At 36.2% G+C, this 20,319-nt stretch overlaps 1 protein-coding gene across 1 annotated transcript in view; it reads right to left on the bottom strand.

Annotated features, from left to right (window-relative positions):
- Positions 1-482: 482 nt before the first annotated feature.
- Positions 483-20,319, bottom strand: part of LOC149071193 (elongation factor 1-beta-like) — a 34,693-nt gene continuing 14,856 nt past the window's right edge. The window contains exons 3-7 of the mRNA XM_089248074.1: positions 19,468-19,570; positions 16,984-17,047; positions 10,067-10,192; positions 3,848-3,915; positions 483-607 (exon numbers count right to left, since the gene is read on the bottom strand). Coding sequence (XP_089104200.1) covers positions 521-607; positions 3,848-3,915; positions 10,067-10,192; positions 16,984-17,047; positions 19,468-19,570 — 448 coding nt within the window. The 3' untranslated portion in view covers positions 483-520. The remainder of the gene's footprint in view (positions 608-3,847; positions 3,916-10,066; positions 10,193-16,983; positions 17,048-19,467; positions 19,571-20,319) is intronic.

The raw sequence follows: 20,319 nt of genomic DNA, 5'->3' as shown, positions 1-20,319 counted from the left end.
CACACACACACACACACACACACACACACACACACACACACACACACACACACACACACACACACACACACACACACACACACACACACACACACACACATATATATATATATTGATGCACTCTTTGATATGTGTGTGAATTAAAAAAAAAGAAAATACACAAAGTATTTTCTAATGTTCTTATTCAATGTGTTTTTTAAAAAAAAAATTTATGTATATTTTTTTTACTTTATTCAATGTATTGTTTTTAATGTAAAATGTGCCATGAATGTATTTAACTCAGTGCAATCCTTTCCCCCAATCTGAAATTGATGTATTGTCTCTCACTCTTCAGTGTATAATATATATTTAAATGCCACAAAATTGTAATAGGGTCACGGCCTAACAAAAAAAAATACTTCACACCCTTTCTGGTGCTAATAACTAATGGAACAACTTCAAAATGCACACACGCTGTAAAAAAAAATAATAATTCTGTATAGTGTACATAGAAAATATTAGTTTATTCTAAATTCAGTGTCTAAATTTTCTGGAAAGCTGCAATATCCACAGATTGTACATGATCTTCAAACTGCTGGATTTCCTCCTGAAGCCAGTCAATGCTCACCTGCAAACAAATCAAATATGTCATCTAACAGCCTTTGCATTAATAATACAATAACGCATACTACTACTAACTAGACCATACAGGCACCTCAAATATTCCTCAGGAATTTCTAATGAAGCGCTGTATGTCAGAAAGTATTGCATACCGAGAGAGACCCAGGCTCTATCACACAAGGCGATTTAAGCACATTGTCCCTTGGGAACTTGGATACCTTCGGAGATTTATTAAATGTTAAAATTACACCATACCTAAAAGCTTTGCTTATATGTGCCAGATCGAGGTTGAGTGAGGGATGGTTTGGCAAAAAATATAAACATGCCTGGCACCTTCTCCCACAGGGACAGAAGGATGAAAGAGAAGAGATTTTTACACCACCTTCTTTGGTAGATTTATAGGGTTTTTATACCACTTTCTCATGTTCCTTTGCAATTTCCCTATTGCAAAGTGAAAGATACGAACATTTTTATTTCCCATGTAAACAGGGCTCAAGTAAAAATGGTTATTCGATGGTATGATGGAGGGCATGCCGATTTAAATTGCTATTGTTTTTTAATTATAAAATTTATATATTTTTTTATTTTAAAAATCAAATTTTCCTCCCTTTATCATTTAATGATACTGAATTAAAATTAACTGTGTGGTATGCATGTTGTTAAAAGGGTGTATAGTTGATCAAAAGAAATATAGAAGATCTGGTAAACATAACTTGAACCTAATCCCAAGCCAGAAAGACAGCTGTTCTTTTATTTCTAGATTTTGTGCATGGAAAATAAGAGCAGAAAAATATGGGAAGAGAGCTGCACTAAATATTAGCAATGGGGCACCAAGGTTCCCCTTATATATTAAAAAACAGGAAAATTAGTTTTTGTATAAAGGATTGGATTCTATGCCCTAATTCTTGATTTAAAATAGGTATTGTAGCAACATCAATATCGTTGAAGAAATTTTAACATGAAAAGTGGAAAAGTCTACAGTTTGATCATTTTTTTTACCAAATACTCTTTAAATCTGTGAAAGAATGAAAATGTATAAATTATTAAGCAACATCAATGCAAGTTGGAAGCACATAAATACATCCAATTGGGTAAGAAACAATGTTGTCAACAGAACATTTTTCATTTAGTTGATGCTAAATTGACCCTCTCATTATATACATTGAGTGAATTGGAAAACCCAGCACCATATGCGATACCCTCCACCAAGCATTTACTTTAAAAAAAGGGGGGGGGGCTCATGAATAAAACCCTTTTTTCTCTCTGCAAGAAAAATGTGAATTGATGAAGTTGATTCAGACTCCCCCTTTCATGTTACATAAACAGATTTTAAATGTTCATATATTACTTTTAGTTTATCAACCTTCATGAATGCCAAATTAAATTTGAGAGATTACATGAAGAATATGTATCCTCAATGATTAACAAGATTTGTTTTAATTAATAAGCAGACAGCTTATTTAAATAAGGCAAATTCTGATTTTTACTTAAAAACACATGGTTTTTACATACATATGCATGTAAAGTGTTTGCAAAGCATTGCTATCTGTCTTCTGAATTTAGAAGCAATAAATTTGCAGGTTATTGCCTGTATACAGGAAATTACGGGCAACAGACCTTGGAAATATAAAATGTAATACAGGTAACAGCAAAAAATCCCCCCCACAGCAGGTGAACTGTTGGTCTTCATCACGAGACACATAGCTTTGCTTTTTTGATAAGCAGACTTTTAGAGACTGATACAACCTGCAACTAGAAATAGTTGATAAAACCTTAACTTAAGGCATGCAGAGTTGCAGACTGTCATCTATCAGAGAATCATCTATCGTATTAGTACAGCATGCACTCTGCCTTCAAAAAGCAGATAAAATGTTGCATGTAATTAAAAAGGTATTTTCCCTTACTCTTAAATTTTCTTTCCCTTTTAGATTAGAGATAAGCTAAAAGGGAAAGAAAATAACTACAGTCAAACCTATGTGCCTAGTGAGACTTATGGTTTTGCCGCCCTTCTCATATTCTAGTTTAATTTCCTTATTGACTCTTGCCAATCTAGGCTATAGTACACTTGTCCCCAGATGCTGTAAATATCCTTGTCACTCTTTTGGTCTCACATGCTTGCACATTTTTGGTTACCCCCTGATCTGATCCACTGCTCTCTAGGTCATTAACATGCATGCACCTTCTAGGTCACTTTTTTAGTCTCTCTGGCTCACATCTTAGGTAACTTGGCTCTAAAATCTTAGGTAACTTTCATTGCTTGAACATTGACCTGGTTCCTCGCTCTCTAGGTCATTCACTGAACTGGTCCCTTTAGGACTCTGACCTGGTCTCTTGCTAGGTCACTTTCAAGCTCACAAAATCTTTAATCCACGCACTGACCTTGTTCATTACTCTCTGAACCACTCTTACGCCTACTCCCATGACGCACAAGTTCTAGGTCACCCACATGCTTGCATAATAGAGATAAATCTTTTGATCGCTCAACCAACTTGGTCCCCTCACTCTCAAGGTCACATTTGGTCACTCGTATCCTTGCACATGCTCTAAGTAACTTTTGGTTACTTGCTGATCTGGTCCTTTGGCCACCCTTCTCCCACTTTACTAATTATTCCTCAAATTTGACAACCCATTGAACTAGCCATCCAAGGCTATAGTCCACCAGGCTCCTTGTAAATATGCCTCTGCAAAACAGCCATAATTTTTTTTTAGCATCTATCACTTATAATGTGAGCTTTCAGAGGTTCCTGAGAGCACAATCAAACAATTGAATATTTTTATCCAGTTCCAATGGATTTCCGCTGTGGTGGTCGAGTGGTCATAGTGACAGACTCGCATCGCAAGGTCCTGGGTTTGGTTGCCACAGTGGTGGTCGGTCTGTTAGGTACATACACTTAACACTTCCTGCACAACTCACTAGGTAGTAAATTGCCCATAGATGGCAATAGACCAGAGTTGTGCTCGGTTTGAAAGTTCCAATGGATTGAGTTAAAATTGGGAACCAGGCACGGATAAGCGAAATGTGCATATGATATTACATTCGATAAATATGTTGAAAATTACTTGTATCAACGTTTTTAATTTAATAACAAATTCAAGAAAACCTGACTAAAAAAGACTTTCAAAAAAAGTTGGACAAAGAGTAAACCGGTACTGTCCCGAAAAATACGGGACGCACTGCCACCCTATCTACAACAATGTGGGAAAATTACCCCTGCTGGGATACATTTAAAAAGATACAGCATTTTACCTTTTCGTCTTCTACCACACTCATAATCTGCAACTTCTGGATACCATAAGCAAGAGGCATTAAGCGAGCTGAAAGTAAGAAAAAACCCATTTTGAGCATTTTCAAATCAATATCCAAACTCCAGAGACAGAATTTAAAAAAAAAAAAAAAATTGCAATAAACATCATTTATTCTATTAAACACTACACAATACATTCAACCACCATTGAAAAAAATAACAGGCGAAATCTCTTGAAAATTGAAAATTCTTTCATGTCCCAATTTTTGAACACAGAAAAATCAATAAAACATTCCAGTAAAAACAAAGCATTTGTAAGATAAAATTTGTACTAAATGGCAGAAATGCAACTATAGGATTTTTGTGAGGGGGAAGAGGAAAGGTGCACAATTTTCCCACCCCTCTCCACCCTGTAATGTCTATTACAGTAAAACCTCTCTTTTGCAGACACTGGCGAGACAAAATAATTTGTCTGCAAAAGAGGGCCGATTGTTAATGAGGGGTTTGAAATTCATACTTTTATTATACAAGAGGAAATTATTTAGCTCAAAAGAAGGGTGACCGCATCTAAGGGGTGTGTTAAGAGGGGTTTTACTGTACTATCATTAAACCACACACATGAACTTTGTATTATAATTATATTATAACTATATTCCCGTGAATCTCTAAGGAATTGGTACACGTTGCAATATGTATATTTGGCGTTGTGAACCTAATACGAAGTTTGTTTCTGTGCAATGCTTGTTATATAGATCTCTGAAGACCGGACACACCTTGCTTCCCATCTCAGAGATATCGAAGCGTTCCGAAGGATGAGTGTATCCAAAAAGTTATAAACAAGATTATATGATGGCATTCTCATAACCAATCTAGTAATCGTCAGTTAATTGAATGATTGTCACTAATCTAAATCTAATGATTGTCAATAATGAATGTGAAATTTTGAATCGCAGTGGATATAGTTATATATATAGTGTTATATAGATCTGCCATCTATTTTTCAAACTAAAAGTGAAGTGTAATGATTGAATATTTGTACTGTTGTAGGCCTGCTGCTCTCTGCGCCTCTCAATGCAACTATAATCCTCCTACAACAGAGCTCAACATATCAAAAAAAGTATTTAAGCATCAGCCTAATCTCTTAGGAGCCAAGCATGGTATTTTACTCAAGAAAAACAATCGTAAGGCCAGGATTACATTATAAAAAGTTGTGGTTGCATTTTTCAAGTTTTATGAAATAATTTTTATAGCATAATACCAGCTTAAATGTTTTCTTGTACTCTTTCTATGTTAAAAGATATAGAGCAAGAAAGACAATTTTGTGTCACCCAAACTCCAATTTAGCAACCACATTAAGAAAATTATAGGCACCAATACAGATTTTCTAGATGACATAGCAACCTAGGATTTGTCTAGCCCTGTTCTACAGTAATTTTTTCTTTTTGGTCTGCAGAGTATTTTTTGTAGAGATTTCACATGTGTACCCTACGTAGGGAGAAAGACACACTGATGACCCTAAAAAGGACAAAGCTTCAATAACTTCATTTTATCTGTTATATTTCACAACATTACACACTGTGCATAAAAATTTGCGTTTTTTGGTATAGCTTATACAATGAAGGCATAACTAAAAAATGTCCAGAATCACATTTATGGTTATGTCGCTCTTCTCTGATCTTAGCTCAATTTTTCTTGTCATTCCCCAAATTTGCGCAGCCCTTAACCTCCACCACCACCACCACCACCATAAATATGCCCATCTCCAAGTCATTCTTTACACTCACATGCTTGCACACGTTTTAGGCCATTATTTACTTATTTGTCCCTAACTGATCTAATCTCTCTTAAAAAGTTACTTTTTGGTCACTCACATTCTTGCCCACTTTCTTTGGCACTTACATGTTTGCAGCTCTCTAGGTCACTCACTGAACCTGGTCCATTGTTCTCTAGGCAGATGTGAATGTATGGTTTTACCACATGTGGACTATACAAATTGAGACACCCCCCCCCCCCTCTTTAGTTCTAATTTTCATGAAAAGTCATTTCGGAAATTAGCAACTCCCTCCGAATCTTGAAAGTCTGGGCTACAGCCACTCCCCTCCCATGGCTTCTGCTCAAGCCATCCTTGCGCAACTACATAACTTGAAAGTAACTATGAATGAAAGCCAAGATCTCAAATTCCAGACATTTTGGAAAAGCAGAAAATCATTATTTCAAGATTCAACAGAATTCTCAAAATTATATTTCTCATCGTTTCGTGTAGATTAACAATAAAGCACTAGCCTACTCCCCTCTTGAAATGCGTGCTCCTTTGGTATAATTTCCCACCATTAAATTAATAAAGTAGTAATGCTAGAAGTTAAAAGAAAAGAAAAGGTTAATGGCCAGAGTTCCAGTCCAGTCACAGAAATCAGAAATATATTCTCTAGAATAACTCCAGTGTAGTTTTAGGGACCGACCCCCCCCCCCCCCCATCACTAACTTCTATGTTGTCATATCAGATTTCTAAAGAAACCTATACCTGTGAGATGTTAAAATCATCATTACCAAGGAGCTTTCTTGCGATAAGTCACATGCAACCATTCAAGAGTACCAGCTTGAAGATGGTCAAAAACTTTAAATCCAACATAACTAAAAGGTTGTACAATAGGGTGGGGTTGAAAAAAAATGGAATTTTTATTTTCAAAATCGCTATAGTGCGGGAAAGTTGCCTCCTTTAATAAGAAGGAAAACTACGTAAAAAATTTAAAAATTGGTTGATATCTTCCGGTCGCGCATCGGACTTGAAGTTTATGGAAATTGACGAAATCAAACATTTTTCTGAAATTTTTTATTAGATGAAATTCTATGATCGACACGCAAAAGTTTGTTACGCTTATTTTATGGTTGAATAAAGTGAAATAAATTAAAACATCATTAATATTTTAATGTTTATTGGTCACGCAATGTGTTCGAAAAATGGGAATTAACCAAATTTTTACAGGTTTCATTCTGCAGCTTTTCGTCCGTTTTGTCAGAACAAACCACCCAGAATTCATCACCAGGAGGTGGTTTGCACGTCGAGTTCCACCCACACGAAGACAATCCGTCTCTAAGGAAAAACCATTAAATACTTCGTGCTACGTAAGAAAAACTTTAAAGCTACCGAATACACTGGAATTATTAACCGGAATACTTGCCTCTTGTATCCTTCCCCCAATGCTACGGGAAGTATGTGATGATACATCATTCATCAATTCAGACATCAGAGGCATCGAAAGGATTTACCGACAGACTCAGACAGTTGAGATATGTATCAAACTTGTTACCGAGGCCTGAACTAAAGTATATAGACTTGAGAAGCTTAAGTCGTACATCAGATCTACACTATTATCAAGATCAGTTTTATGAATGATTTCTCCCAAAAGTCATATTTTGAACATGTTAATTTTTATGACTAGCTTTGATATATAATATAAATTATATGCACATGCCTATTTCGGAGGGTTGATTGGGTTGCGTGTGGATGAAACTGGACATGCAACCACCTCCTTGTGATGAATTCTGAGTCGTTTTGTTCTAACAAAACGGGCGAAGAGCTGCACAACGAAACTTGCAAAAATTTGGTGAATTAATGTTTTTCGAACACGTTGCGCGACCAATGAACATTGAAATATTAATGATCTTTTAATTTATTTTACTTTATTGGACCATAAAATGAGCATAACAAACAATAGCGTGCCGATTCTAGAATTTCAAGTAATATTAAAAAATTTCAGAAAAATGTTCAATTTTCGTCAATTTCCATAAACTTCAAGTCCGATGCGCGAGCAGAAGATATCAACCGATTTTAAAATTTTTTACTTCGTTTTTCTTCTTATTAAAGGAAGCAAGTTTTCCACACTATAGCGATTTGAAAATAAAAATTTCATTTTTTTCGACCCACCTTATTGTACAATACAGAATTTTTTTTTTTGAATCAAGGAATGCTCTTCAGATATGAATATCGTGAATCAGAATAGGATCAAATAGTCATTCAGACACAAGAGCCTGAATCTACAATGTTATAGACATGGTAGAATTGCTTCCAACATTTGTGGTATCACCCCCACCTTTACAGGAAACATTTCTCCCATCTCTCTCCTTGCTAAGCCAACTCCATAACATCCGATGTTGTCCCTGTAGTTTCTACTGCCCCTCTTGCCCTCCAAGTGGCAATATTGCCCACTTTGGGAAACATCGATATAAGGGACCAGGACAAAATGAAGCAAGACCAACCAAATGAGTAAAACCAAAAATATATTGAAACTCGTGCAAAAAATAGGTGATCCACAAACATGTTTACACAATGATCTTCCATGTGACTTTGAAGTCACAACTTCTACAGCCTTGACAAGCCAGCATAACCTATTAGAACTTATGTATCTGCACCGTGGAGATTATGAAACAATGCCCCTGGCCTTTACTTGACCTAGAGGTTGGCTACATAAAGTAACTTCTAAACTCTAGTCAAAGAGCCTGCATGGCTTATGAACTGACACTCGTACCGAGAAAAGACTATCAAGGATAGTATGAAGCTATTTGAAGTGGCCATCTAGGTGCGCGCGCGCGTGTGTGTGTGTGTATAAAAAATGAAACATTTTCTGTGTGTGTTCCCTACACAAATCTACAATTTTAGAACAATCATCACCAAATTTTGCACGTCTACCAAATAGGGCATGACTTGAACGACAGGCTACTTTAAAAGTTTGTAAAAGCTGTGCAAATGGCCAACATGGGTAAAAAAACTACAGAGCAACAACAGTTCTTGGGCCTCAAAAATCACTTTCGAAATGTTTACTTTGATTAGAGGTTCCCTAGCAATGCATTTCGGACATGCATATATGCCTTTATAATGGTTTGCCACTTTTTCAATCCTCCCAGAAATTGAAAAAAAACCCCAGGCAGCGCCCGGTATTATAGATTACTTATAAAATGCAAGGCTTCTCTGCTCCTCCCATGGACATTATTGGAGGCAAAGGACATTGTAAAAATTCATCATCTAATTTTACCATCATTTAATTCTCTATCATATGATGGGGCTGATATTACTACTGGTTTCCACTTAACTAGAAACATTTTCATTACATTTGTTAAAAAGAAAAGTTTGCCTTGAGAGAAGAGTTGTAACAGAAAGCACAAAGACTTCATCCGGGGATGTTGGATTTGTGATTATTGAGTAAATGAAAAATGTTTGTATGATTACAGTAAAACCTCCTTTGCAGACACTGATGGGACAAAAACTTGTCCCTAAAATAGGGCAACCGTTAATCAGGGGTTTGAAATAAGCACTTATTATACAATGGGAAATTATTTTTTGGCTATAGGGCCACTTAGGGGTGACCACATCTGAGGGGTGTCTGTAAGAGAGGGTTTTACTGTATATCATTTTGTGAAATCTTGATTGACTGTCAAGCTTGGTGTGGTTTCACGTTTTTTCTATTTAAGAAATCAGATACAACTTGTAGAATGCACTCAGAGCATAGAGCAGAAGGTTCCTAAACAGGGGTCCGAGATTTAAGAAGCCTGAACTGGCATGAGAAAATAATTAACTTGGTTTTTACCACGTTTATAGTCAAACTCAGATTAAATAAAATATATTTTGCACGAGCCAGGTGCTGTGTTACACAAGTTAGGCATTTTATCGTAATCACTGTCAACCCTATCGTAATCACCTATGTATGGAAGATTCACTCACAGTAAACTTTTGGAACTAAACAGCATTGGTGCTGAATCGGAGGGACTAATGCGGTTTGACAGAAATGTACATTCCCTATAAGAGTCCTTGACAATCATTGAAAGCAGGGGGGGGGGGGGGAATCTGTTGAATATAAAAAGTTAAGAACTTATAGTATAGAGGTTAAAATTATATTCACTTATGCACATTTCATCCAAATATGTGCATGCAACTTTATACACTGAATCCGACTCAAACACTAGAATTTTTTCGGCATTGTTTTATGATACCAAAATTATTTGTTTTGATACAAGGCATTGCAAATACAAAGAGCGAACTCGAGATTTAATATTTTTTCTGCACATAACAAAATTAACTTTTCTGAGTTCACCCTTCATATGCATGCATACAATACCTTGTATGCTCGTTATAAAAATTATTTAAAATTGTTTAAAAAAGACATTATTACAATCCACATTAACTTAATATTTCTAAATGAAAGACTATTACATATAGCAATACATACCTGCACCCCATTTAAGCCCATCGCATTCAATAGTCCTGACCAACCTTTCCATCTCGGCCATATCAGTTTCATCATCCCAAGGTTTAACATCAAGAACAACACTGGACTTGGCAATCGTACCAGGTTCTAAAACAAACAATTTTCTGTTTCATTTGAAATAACATACACTAAGACTATTTTTACTCCATAGAATCGCTTCTGTTATTTTTTTCCATATTTGACTGTAATAGGAAAAATGCAACACAAATTTTTTTTTCTTCACCGTTTTTTCTCTCAAAATGCATGTATTCACTTTCTGTCATTTTTTACTTTTTTCATTCACTTTTTTGTAGCTTCGGGACAAAATGTCTTGTTGACATGATTGTCAACAATTTTGTCTTTTGACACCTCGATAGTGGTTTGGATTGTAATTTTGTCTCTGCTTGTGATGTGTTGCTTAATTTTTACTTGAAAGTCTACCACCAACGTTAGAAGTATGATACTGGCAAAAATTTTGAGAGAGATTGGGTGTGCAAAATGAAAAATCATAAACAGCCGCAAAATTTTAAACATAAAAAAAATACATACGCGAGACAGCATTGGATTTTAAATTTGCTGGCACATGGACCAATTTGGTCAAACTGCGCCAAAACACATGATTATAAAAAAGAAGATTGTCCTTTTGTCATATCAAAAAATTAAAAAAGTGCATGATAAAAAGCAGCATGAAACTTAAAACAATGACATGAATTGTTGAACTATAATTTGTTATAAAAACCAATGACTTTAATGAATTTAAAAATTCGAGATGCATCGCTATGGTAATTTAAAATGTCATGAAGTGAGAGATGACTGACCAAAAGTGGTCGTAAAATGATGACGATGATATGAACAAGTAAAAGCATGAGCAATGGTCAATGGACTTTGACAATGAGGGCACTCTGGTTGACTCTCTCGTAATAACAAATATGATTGTGTGAGGCGACTGTGTCCTATGCATAACCGGGCAAGCAGAACTTCCTCTTTTCGGTTAGTCCTGCAGCTCGAACGCCAATGGCCAATTGCAGGCTTAATGGAATGTAGTTTATTATTTACCTGGTTATTCCAATGATCCTGCCAGCAGCGATGCATCACTTCTCGGAAGATTGAGAAATGGCCACTGGCAGATACCAAAAGGTTATCAATGTTAGTTGTTCGAGCTGCGGTGTCTGCTTTTTCGTTGCCCGGTATTCCAACATGGCCTGGTACCCAGTAAAATTTTACTGTGGTACCGTGATGAGCGAGGTAATACAGTTCATGGAGAATGGTATGAATAAATGGACGAGTGTGAAAAGTAAAAGAACACAGTGCTTGTAATGCGCTGAGAGAGTCACTATAAATGATGCATCGTCGGTGGCGTTTGCGTCGTACATGACGTAGAGCCTGAAGAATAGGCATATAGTTCCGCCGAATAAATAGAGAATGTGTCAGGAAGTTTGAAAGATGTCTCCTCACAGCAGATGTAGGCACAACCGACATGGCCAGGGCTCTTAGAGCCGTCGGTATATATGGGGAAGTACCTGTTGTACCTACCCCTGTGCCTAAGGAATATCTGTCGATATATGACATCTGCTGTGGTGGCTCTAAGATGTGATAATAATAGAGAGACATCTGGCGGAGACTGTTCCCATGGTGCCAGTTGTCGAGCAACTGGGACCACACGACTGATGTCTAATTCTAGTTCTTCCACAAGTGCCCTCATACGTAGACCTTAAGATAGAACACATGAAGGGCGAGCAGCAAATAGTCTATGAAATGAGGGATTTAAAATGACACGATGAAGTGGATGATCTGGTAAAGACTTCATTTTGAAATAATATTTCAAGGAAAGTTGCTGGTGTCTTGATGTCAGTGATGGCTCGTTACATTCGACATAGAGACTTTCCATGGGAGAAGTTCGGAAAGCTCTAGAGCAAATGTGGAGAGAGAGATGATGAATTGGGTCGAGCACACTGAGATAGCTCAGAGGTGCCGACCCATATACGATGGAACCATAGTCAAGCTTTGATCTTATTAGAGCTTTATATATGTGCAGGAGTGACTTACGGTCTGCTCCCCACGATGTAGAAGAGATGACCTTCAAGAGGTTCATCGTCTTCATGCAACGGGCTCTTAATTGCGCAATATGAGGTTATGCGCGAGACAGCTTTTTGATGCAGATTGCATTGTGCAATGAATGAATTAACTTAGAAAATATCAACACTCATTAATGATGCAATAAAATTTCATCATTTCTGGCAGAAATGTCTTTTCTGGGATTTCAACATGTCTCTATATAGTACTCAAGACCTAGATTTTCTCTGCTTTCTAACAGTGAGTGTGGTTGAGACATTCACCAACACCCTACAATGAGATGAGCTCATTACTGTTGCAATTTGGCAGAAGTTCTACGATTTGATAAGCATGATAAATGTTTCTTAATCACAGTAATTCTGAAAGTAATGGTACGAACCCGCAGTAGGTGGAGAGGACCACCCCCCATGATAAGTGATAAATTTAAATATTCAAAATATACCAAATATTATATGTTTTGAATGAATAAATTTTCACCTTCATAAGTCATTCATTTTGGCCCAAGATCAAGCACGACGCCACATCAAAAGATGCCCATCCAACTGTTTGCTTGTATTGGGAACAAACATGGCAACGATTCCAAAATAGTGAAACAATATGCAAAATAGACAATGCTATGGATGGACGGTTTCCATCACCGGATCATCCCAACAACTGATCGGGCATATAAATAGCATTGGCAGGATTAACATATCACTTGCTTGCTTCACTTGGCATCTTCATCACTTGTCTCACTGGTTCTGTTGCGGCTCTACTTGAAGAGTCGGCCTTCCTGATCTATGATGCTCTCCCAACGATGTTCCATTCCTGAATTCTAAGTCACTTTGTTTTGTAAGGCATAAGGAGCTAAAGAAATCGGCATCATGATACTGAGCAGTCATTAAACTCTGGTATGTATCAAGCTAACCTCTATGGACTCCAAACGACAGCGGGGCCAAGGAAGACCGATGGTGAAAGTATTTTAAATTTTTAATTTCTTAATCATGTCAATTAAAGTAAATTAATTTGAGTTCATATTCTCAACTCTTGTTGTGTTTGCTCATGGTATTTATTTTTTATTCCGGTTGTGACGAGTAGTAATCATCACACGTATCAAGGCAGATTTTTTTAATTGTGATGTGTTCATATTTTGGGAAATGACATGGTTTAGAAATTACCAGCAAACAACGATTTCAATGTGCATTTTATCCCAGATTTTCTACCATGCACTGATTGAATGAGGAACATCTTTTAGCATAGCGACAAATGCCAATAATGTTTTTGGCGTTCTCATCAGTTGAAGAATAAACTCATGATTTAAAAAAAAAGATATATACTTATTCAGGAGAGAGGGTAGATGTATCATGTTTGCTGTGAAAATTGTGATGTGGTACAATCATGGCTGTTTAAGTCATCCAGCAGCCCCCCCCCCTTCCCGTATGGGATGTTTGGTGGGCCCTGGGCCCTCTATAGTGAATTTAGTGTGAAGAAACAAAAATAATTGTCCCAGGCCTCTCTGGCTGGAGCCCTATCAACCCCAACTTTGTAATGCCACAAGTAAAAAAATCGTGAAAAATGAAGATGCTGATCTTGGCGTGATAATTTTCCGGTGAATGCATTGCATTTGAAAGCATCAAGATCAATAAAAATGCTAATGAATCAAAAAACGTTTGACAGAGATTCTTGAAAAGTATACCTTTGAACGGTACAGAATAAGTACTTAACGATAGCAAACACCATGATAGAACACCTGTTCTTCCAATACTTATGTTCTATTTTAAATGGAAAAAAAAAGAAAAATTTCCATTTTAAGAAGTTTTGTAATCATTAATGTAATACCCCTATAGCGATCAAAATTACCACTACCATCATTCTAGGTAGAACTTCATTTTATCTCTTAACTAAAAAACTGTTTATATTCCAGGAATTTAAATGAATCAAAATGAGAAAGTCATGGAATTACAAAAATTTGAGATAAATCATTTAGGTGTAATCGCATGGCAAAGTAACTTTGCTGTCAAAATGACTGCGTCAGCTGTTCTAGTGTCAAAGGAAGATGGATCTCAGACCGGGTTTAGAATCACAAATCTAAAAGCAAATTCATGAGAAATTGATAAAAAGTTTGTTAAAAACACTCAAGAGCAATTAGACAGTTGGGGATATACAAAAGAGGCAAGGGTCTGTCGTGAGTGCATCAATTCCTGCAAGAAAAAAAATCATGTGGATGCGCAGGGTTTACATCAGAAAGCTTGCACGATAACAGTGGATAGACGGGCCATGGTGCAATTAATCAGTGACGTAACACTGGTGCACCAAAATGTGTAAAAGCAGTCAAAAACATTTCCTTGCGGTGGAATACAGAATTAACGAGAGCGTTTATAAGTATAGATATCCCTGTATTTTGTACACATTCTTCACAAGAAACTGAAAAAAACGTTGAAAAATTATAACTTTTTGAAAATTTGATAAAAGGAGATGGAAAGGTGTTTTCCATTTCTCAAGCACAGAAAACAGAATCAAGGCAGAGCAGCCTCAAAAGCACACACCCCCTCCTCCCAACAAAGTTATATTCTGGTGCCTCTACTTAGCTAACGTTACCTATCTTTGAAAATCCAGAGACAAACTTATACCATCATGAGGCCACTATGCCCTTAGGACATAGACATGGTCAGGAGCCTGAAGATAGGGCCAATAAGCCCAAGAGACCTGGTTTCCCATGTTATAACGTAACTAAGACAGCAGAATACACAAAAATAGCTATTAGAAATCAAAACGTCGCGGGGGGGGGGGGGGAAGAAATGGTTTCAGTCCACAAAACAAAAATTTTTCTTTAAAAATTTGGTTTAATATAATGTTTTTATAGTGTTAATACAGTGAATCTTTAATTTCATATAATGGTATATGCTATGTAAAACTCAAAGTAAGCTATTTTTAAAAAGAAAATAAAAAAATGGTTGTATAATTTTTTTTTCCTCTTGGCTTCACACCTTCTCCCGCCCAACATGTAATTTAAACAGGATTCTGATACTGAACACACATATTGCATAAAATTTGAATAATTATGATATTTTGATCATGGTATGATGAATTAAGTTAAAAGTAGAAAAGTAAAGAAAGAAAAAAGTTTATTATCCTTAGTCGCATAATTGTGCTGTTTATCGCTCTCATGTCCATCTATGTGATGTCAAGAGTTATAAATCTTAAAGATTGCAGGTCATTGTACTACACACAAGAGATTGGAATTGGGGCCTTGTACAAAACTTCCAATTCTTCTATAGGCATGTCCTTCTATTTTTGATGGTTCTCTTCTTCTTTGCTTGTTTTTAACAGTAACTTAATGGCTGGTGTGACTATTAAAGAAACTGGAACGGCAATACAATAAACGTGATGTAGATCTACATGAAGGCATTTTTTCTGGTACAGGCTTTGAAAAATCTGTCCAAGCTTTAAAAATTTGTTTATGGTCAATCACTATCAAAAGGAGATGGTTTTACACGACCACTTTTTATAACTTCTAGCCATTCCTCTGCAATCTTGACATAGGTCGTTTGTGTAGTAAACAACATAAATCTATACTCAGTGACGCTTTTGATACACGAACTAACCTCATTCACAATTCATAAGCACAAGCTACACATCAGTAAAGCAAAACAAATACTGCTTTCTGCGCATATGCTGGACACTGATAGTTTCATCCGTCCATCGGTGCACAGTGACTAAAATCATTACCCCTTCTGAAAGCATTTTTGCCTCTAATGTTTTCCGCGGTTGAAACAGACAGTACCGAGCTATACAAAACTGCAAAAACATTAATTTCAATTTTTTGGACTGAAAGTTCCCCCCCACCCTTCAATATAATAAAACAAGAAACCTGGTGATGGAGACAATATACAGTCAGCCCCCCCGTATTCGCGTTTTTTTTTCCCTTACTTGGAAAATTTTTTTGGCAACACTCAGCAATAGTGATTCACGTGTTTTGCTCACAAAATTTGAGTTGTGTGTGTTTAGCATGGCTCATTTTCCTAGTGCTACTGATAATGCTTCGAAAAGGCAAACATTACAAGAAAAATTAGATATATTGACTATGCTTAAAGTAAGTCAATTGCTGCTGTGGCCCACCATTACGGAATCATCTACGGTAAGATATATCAAAAGAAAAAGGAATCTTAAATCTGAACAACCTTGGTTGTAGTTGTACTTTTGTCAGCGATAACTTTGCATCTCCTACGGGATCCATGTGTTTCTCGGGTACAAGCCATTTGATTGAAATGGATAGCTGAACCCTGTGACTAGAGAGAAGAATTGCACGTGAGCCCAGTGGCACATAAGGGCCGGAGATCGCAGCCTGGGATTTCAAAAGAACTGTGGAAAAGACTTGTGGGACAAGTAAGAAGACGGAGTCGGCATGTTGAAGTGGGAGAGATTTGAGAATGATCTTTTTTTTTTATAAATACTTGATGATATGAAGAAGAAATGGCAAACAGAAATCACTATTTTCTTTCAGAAAACATCGCCAACAATTTCCTCACCCTCTTTTACATTCCCTTCTACCTTTGTCACCCTGCTCTTTCTCATGATGTTCAATAAACAATATATATATAAAACCTATGGTTTCTGTTATTTGCGGTCACCCCCGGAACGTAACCCCCATGAATACGGGGGGGGGGGGCAACTGTATCTAATTCTCAGCCACCTCCTTGGGCATTTTGCCTGTTGTGGCATTGTATTTGTATTCAAAATACCTACGTTTTACCATACATAAAAAATAAGTGGGAACTACAGACATTCATTTTACAGCATACCACCCATACATAATGTGTTAACAGAGCAGATTTTAATTCACTCACTTTTGGACTTTTTTTCTTCATATTGCTTCAGTCTCTCTTGCTTCAACTTCTCAGCATCAGCGTCCTTATAAAAGAAATTAAAACAAATTTAAGAAAATACAGATAGAAATAAATGTTAATATATATCAATTAAAATATACTTTTTAAACCAATGAAAGGAACCTCATCAATACTCTTTTTTTATTTGGTTGTATTTGCGATACATTGCATGATGTTAGATGATCCTATATTTGACAGCATACTATCAACATGGTGTTGACGTTTGTTTCTTGTTGCAATATAAATAGACACTTTTCCCAATGGACATCACCAAGTTCAATGTCACAGGAAAGGTAATATACAGTCTCATTTTCTGCTATTGCAAGCCTATAGCGATACGATCAGAATTTTTTTGTCCTCTGTGTTTATTAAATCATATACATATATATATATACACACACACATATACATATATATATATATATATACACACACACATACACATATATACACATATACATATATATATATATATATATATATATATATACACATATATATAAAAAAATGTTGTTTGATACTCATTGCTTCTGTTTTAGTTTTACCATTCTATTCAACTGCTTTAAACGTAAAAATTGAGAAATGTCTATTATGAAAAAAAATATAAAAATTGAGAACGTGACACTTAAAACACGAGTACAAATACAAAATAAACACAGGCACCCATTGATATAACAAAAATATTTGAGCCAATTAAATATAGAGAGAGAGAGAAGAGAGAGGCCATAAACAGGAACACTTGTTTCAAGAAATTGGAGAGCACCAGAAATTTACGAGTACAATTGATGAAATGCTCGTGTTAGAAAGACAAAATTTACAGTATGGCTGTAATTTGCATTTCCATTTTCTAAGAAGCTGTTCTTGAACATACTGGTTCCAAAAAACTTGCATGAAGTAGATTGAATGTATCCTAAGATACCAAAAATTACTTTTCCTCTTTGTTTCAAAAAATTGGATCAGACTTAAAATTCTCACAATTTGAAACACAGATGGCAGCACAAAAAAAAAAAAATCACATAACACTATATACCCACACTTAGTGTGTATATAGTGTTAGGTAGGCTACACCAAGGCCGTAGCGAGAGGGACTGGAGGGTCTGGTCCCCCAAAATGTGAGAAAATGACTAAAAAAAGGGGGAAAGATGGCCAAATCTATTGTACGACCACTTTCCCCCCCCCCCTCCCTGAAATGCAAGTGGTTCTCCCTCCAAACAAAATTCCTGGCTACTGGCCATAAATTTCTGGCACAACTCAATTGATAGTAAATTACAAACGGTGATAGACTAGAGTTGTGATCAATTTGAAAGAGACTTAAAACTGTTTATTACATGAATATTTTCACACATAATCTTGATCAAATAAGAGATTAAATAATTCAAGAAAATGAAACAGGACATTTCTACAAATGCAAAATTACCAGTGCATTTGCTTTGGCAATATGAGAAAAAACTCATGCCGATATCATACAAATACATTGTACTGTAACTGTCTTTGGTAGCGTTGACTATGGATTTTACAAAGGTTACTTAGTAGTTAGAGAAGTGCATGGTCGCTCATTTTGGTTCAAACAACCTACAGTTCTCTTACGAGTTGAATGATACCACTATCACGGATGCAACTAGGGTCACAGATTTGGGAATTCTCATTGACGAGCGGCTTAGGTTTTCTGAGCATTGTTCAGCAGTTGTCAAAAAAGCAAATAGCATGCCTGGTCTCATTTTCACAAAAGGACTCTTCGCATTCTCCTAAAGTCATTCTTCCGCTGCTTAGTTCATCCTGGACTGGAGTATGCTGTAAAGTTTTGGAGACCATACCTACAGAAGGGCATAGACTTGATTGAAGGGGTGCAGAGAAGAGCTACATGTGTCCTTATTGGCACACAGGGCTCAAGTTATGAAGAGACCATTTTTTGAATATGTTTACACTGGATGAACGCAGGTGTCGGGGAGATATGATCGAAGTGTTTAAAATTTTCAACGGGATGGATAGGATGGACCACGAGTAATTAGTACACCATCAATCGACTGCTTTTACAAGGGGACACCAGCATTGATTGGTAAGAGACTATGCAAGGTTATGGTGCCGCGGGGGGGGGGGGGGGGGGAATTTCTCTAATAGGGTTGTAAACTCCACAACAGTCTCTTAGAAGATAGAGATGCAAATTACAACCCTACTGTAAATTTTGGTATTCTAACTTGAGCATCATGACCTGCTCGAGTAAATTTTCGGCACATAATTTTTTTAAAAAAAAGATGTACATACGGTAGGCTATAGTGTGTGTGTGCGTATGTGTATGATCACCAATACAAATTTAAATTCCATAAATAATTGATGTATTCAGCAAAAAATATAAATCTTTTCTTTGATGCAAAAATTTGATCCAATTAATGAAGGAAAAGTTACTAAAAAGACAATTTAGGAACTGACGCAACAAATAGCACTTACAGCTTCATCATCAGATCCGAAGAGATCGATATCGTCATCATCCTCATCTGCAGCAGCAGCTTTTTTCGTTTGCTTTTGTGGCTCGCCGGCACCATTCGGGACACTAAAACGAAATAAATATGCAGTTTAAAATAGACACGTTGAGAGCACTTGATACTGAAAATGAAAGACTATTTGTGAAACTTTCTAAAAACTAAAGCCGAGGGGGGGGGGGGGGAAGGTCCAAGCAATGCCACAATCAAAATAATTTTCGAAGCAAGTCCCACTATGAATTTTAACAAGCAGACCATATGTCCTAGTTTTTACTGCACACATTCATATCATTAAAAATGTTCATTAGCTGAGTCAGTACTCAGCAGGCAGAAAAATCATTAACAATCTTTGTTAACCGAAAAATTCGTAAGTCAAGGTGTTCGTAAGCCAAGGTATCACTGTACTTACAGAATTGATTTCTTTTTCAACAGTTGTTACAATTTCATATCTAATTTCAATAATACATTTTCATCTATTATTTACTCTCAAGTATTAATTCATCATAAAATTTACAGCTTATTTTTCCTCTCTAGATGTTCTTTGCCCCTTTCTCAGCTCTGTCAATACATTTCTTGTCTAGGTACATACTTCAGTTAATGAATTTGTGTAATTCATGCTCACTTCTACCTTTTATTGTAATAGAATTCTATTTTCAATTCCATGTGGTTTTGCTTACTTTAAAAACTCACCCCGAAATAATTTCTTGCACAGAAAGGGATGGGTATGCACAGCACAATATAATTAAATTGTTAAATTATGCAAAAAATTCCAATTAATACAATTTTTTAAAACTAATCTGCTGTGTAAATTCACACAGAT

The sequence above is a fragment of the Pholcus phalangioides genome, unplaced genomic scaffold (genome assembly GCF_987345545.1).
Source record: "Pholcus phalangioides strain wild (caught in Gottingen) unplaced genomic scaffold, Ppha-v1.0 ptg000019l_1, whole genome shotgun sequence".
Lineage (NCBI taxonomy): Eukaryota > Metazoa > Arthropoda > Arachnida > Araneae > Pholcidae > Pholcus > Pholcus phalangioides.
The sequence above is the reverse complement of the archived record's forward strand: the minus strand, read 5'-3'. Positions and strand labels throughout refer to the sequence as shown.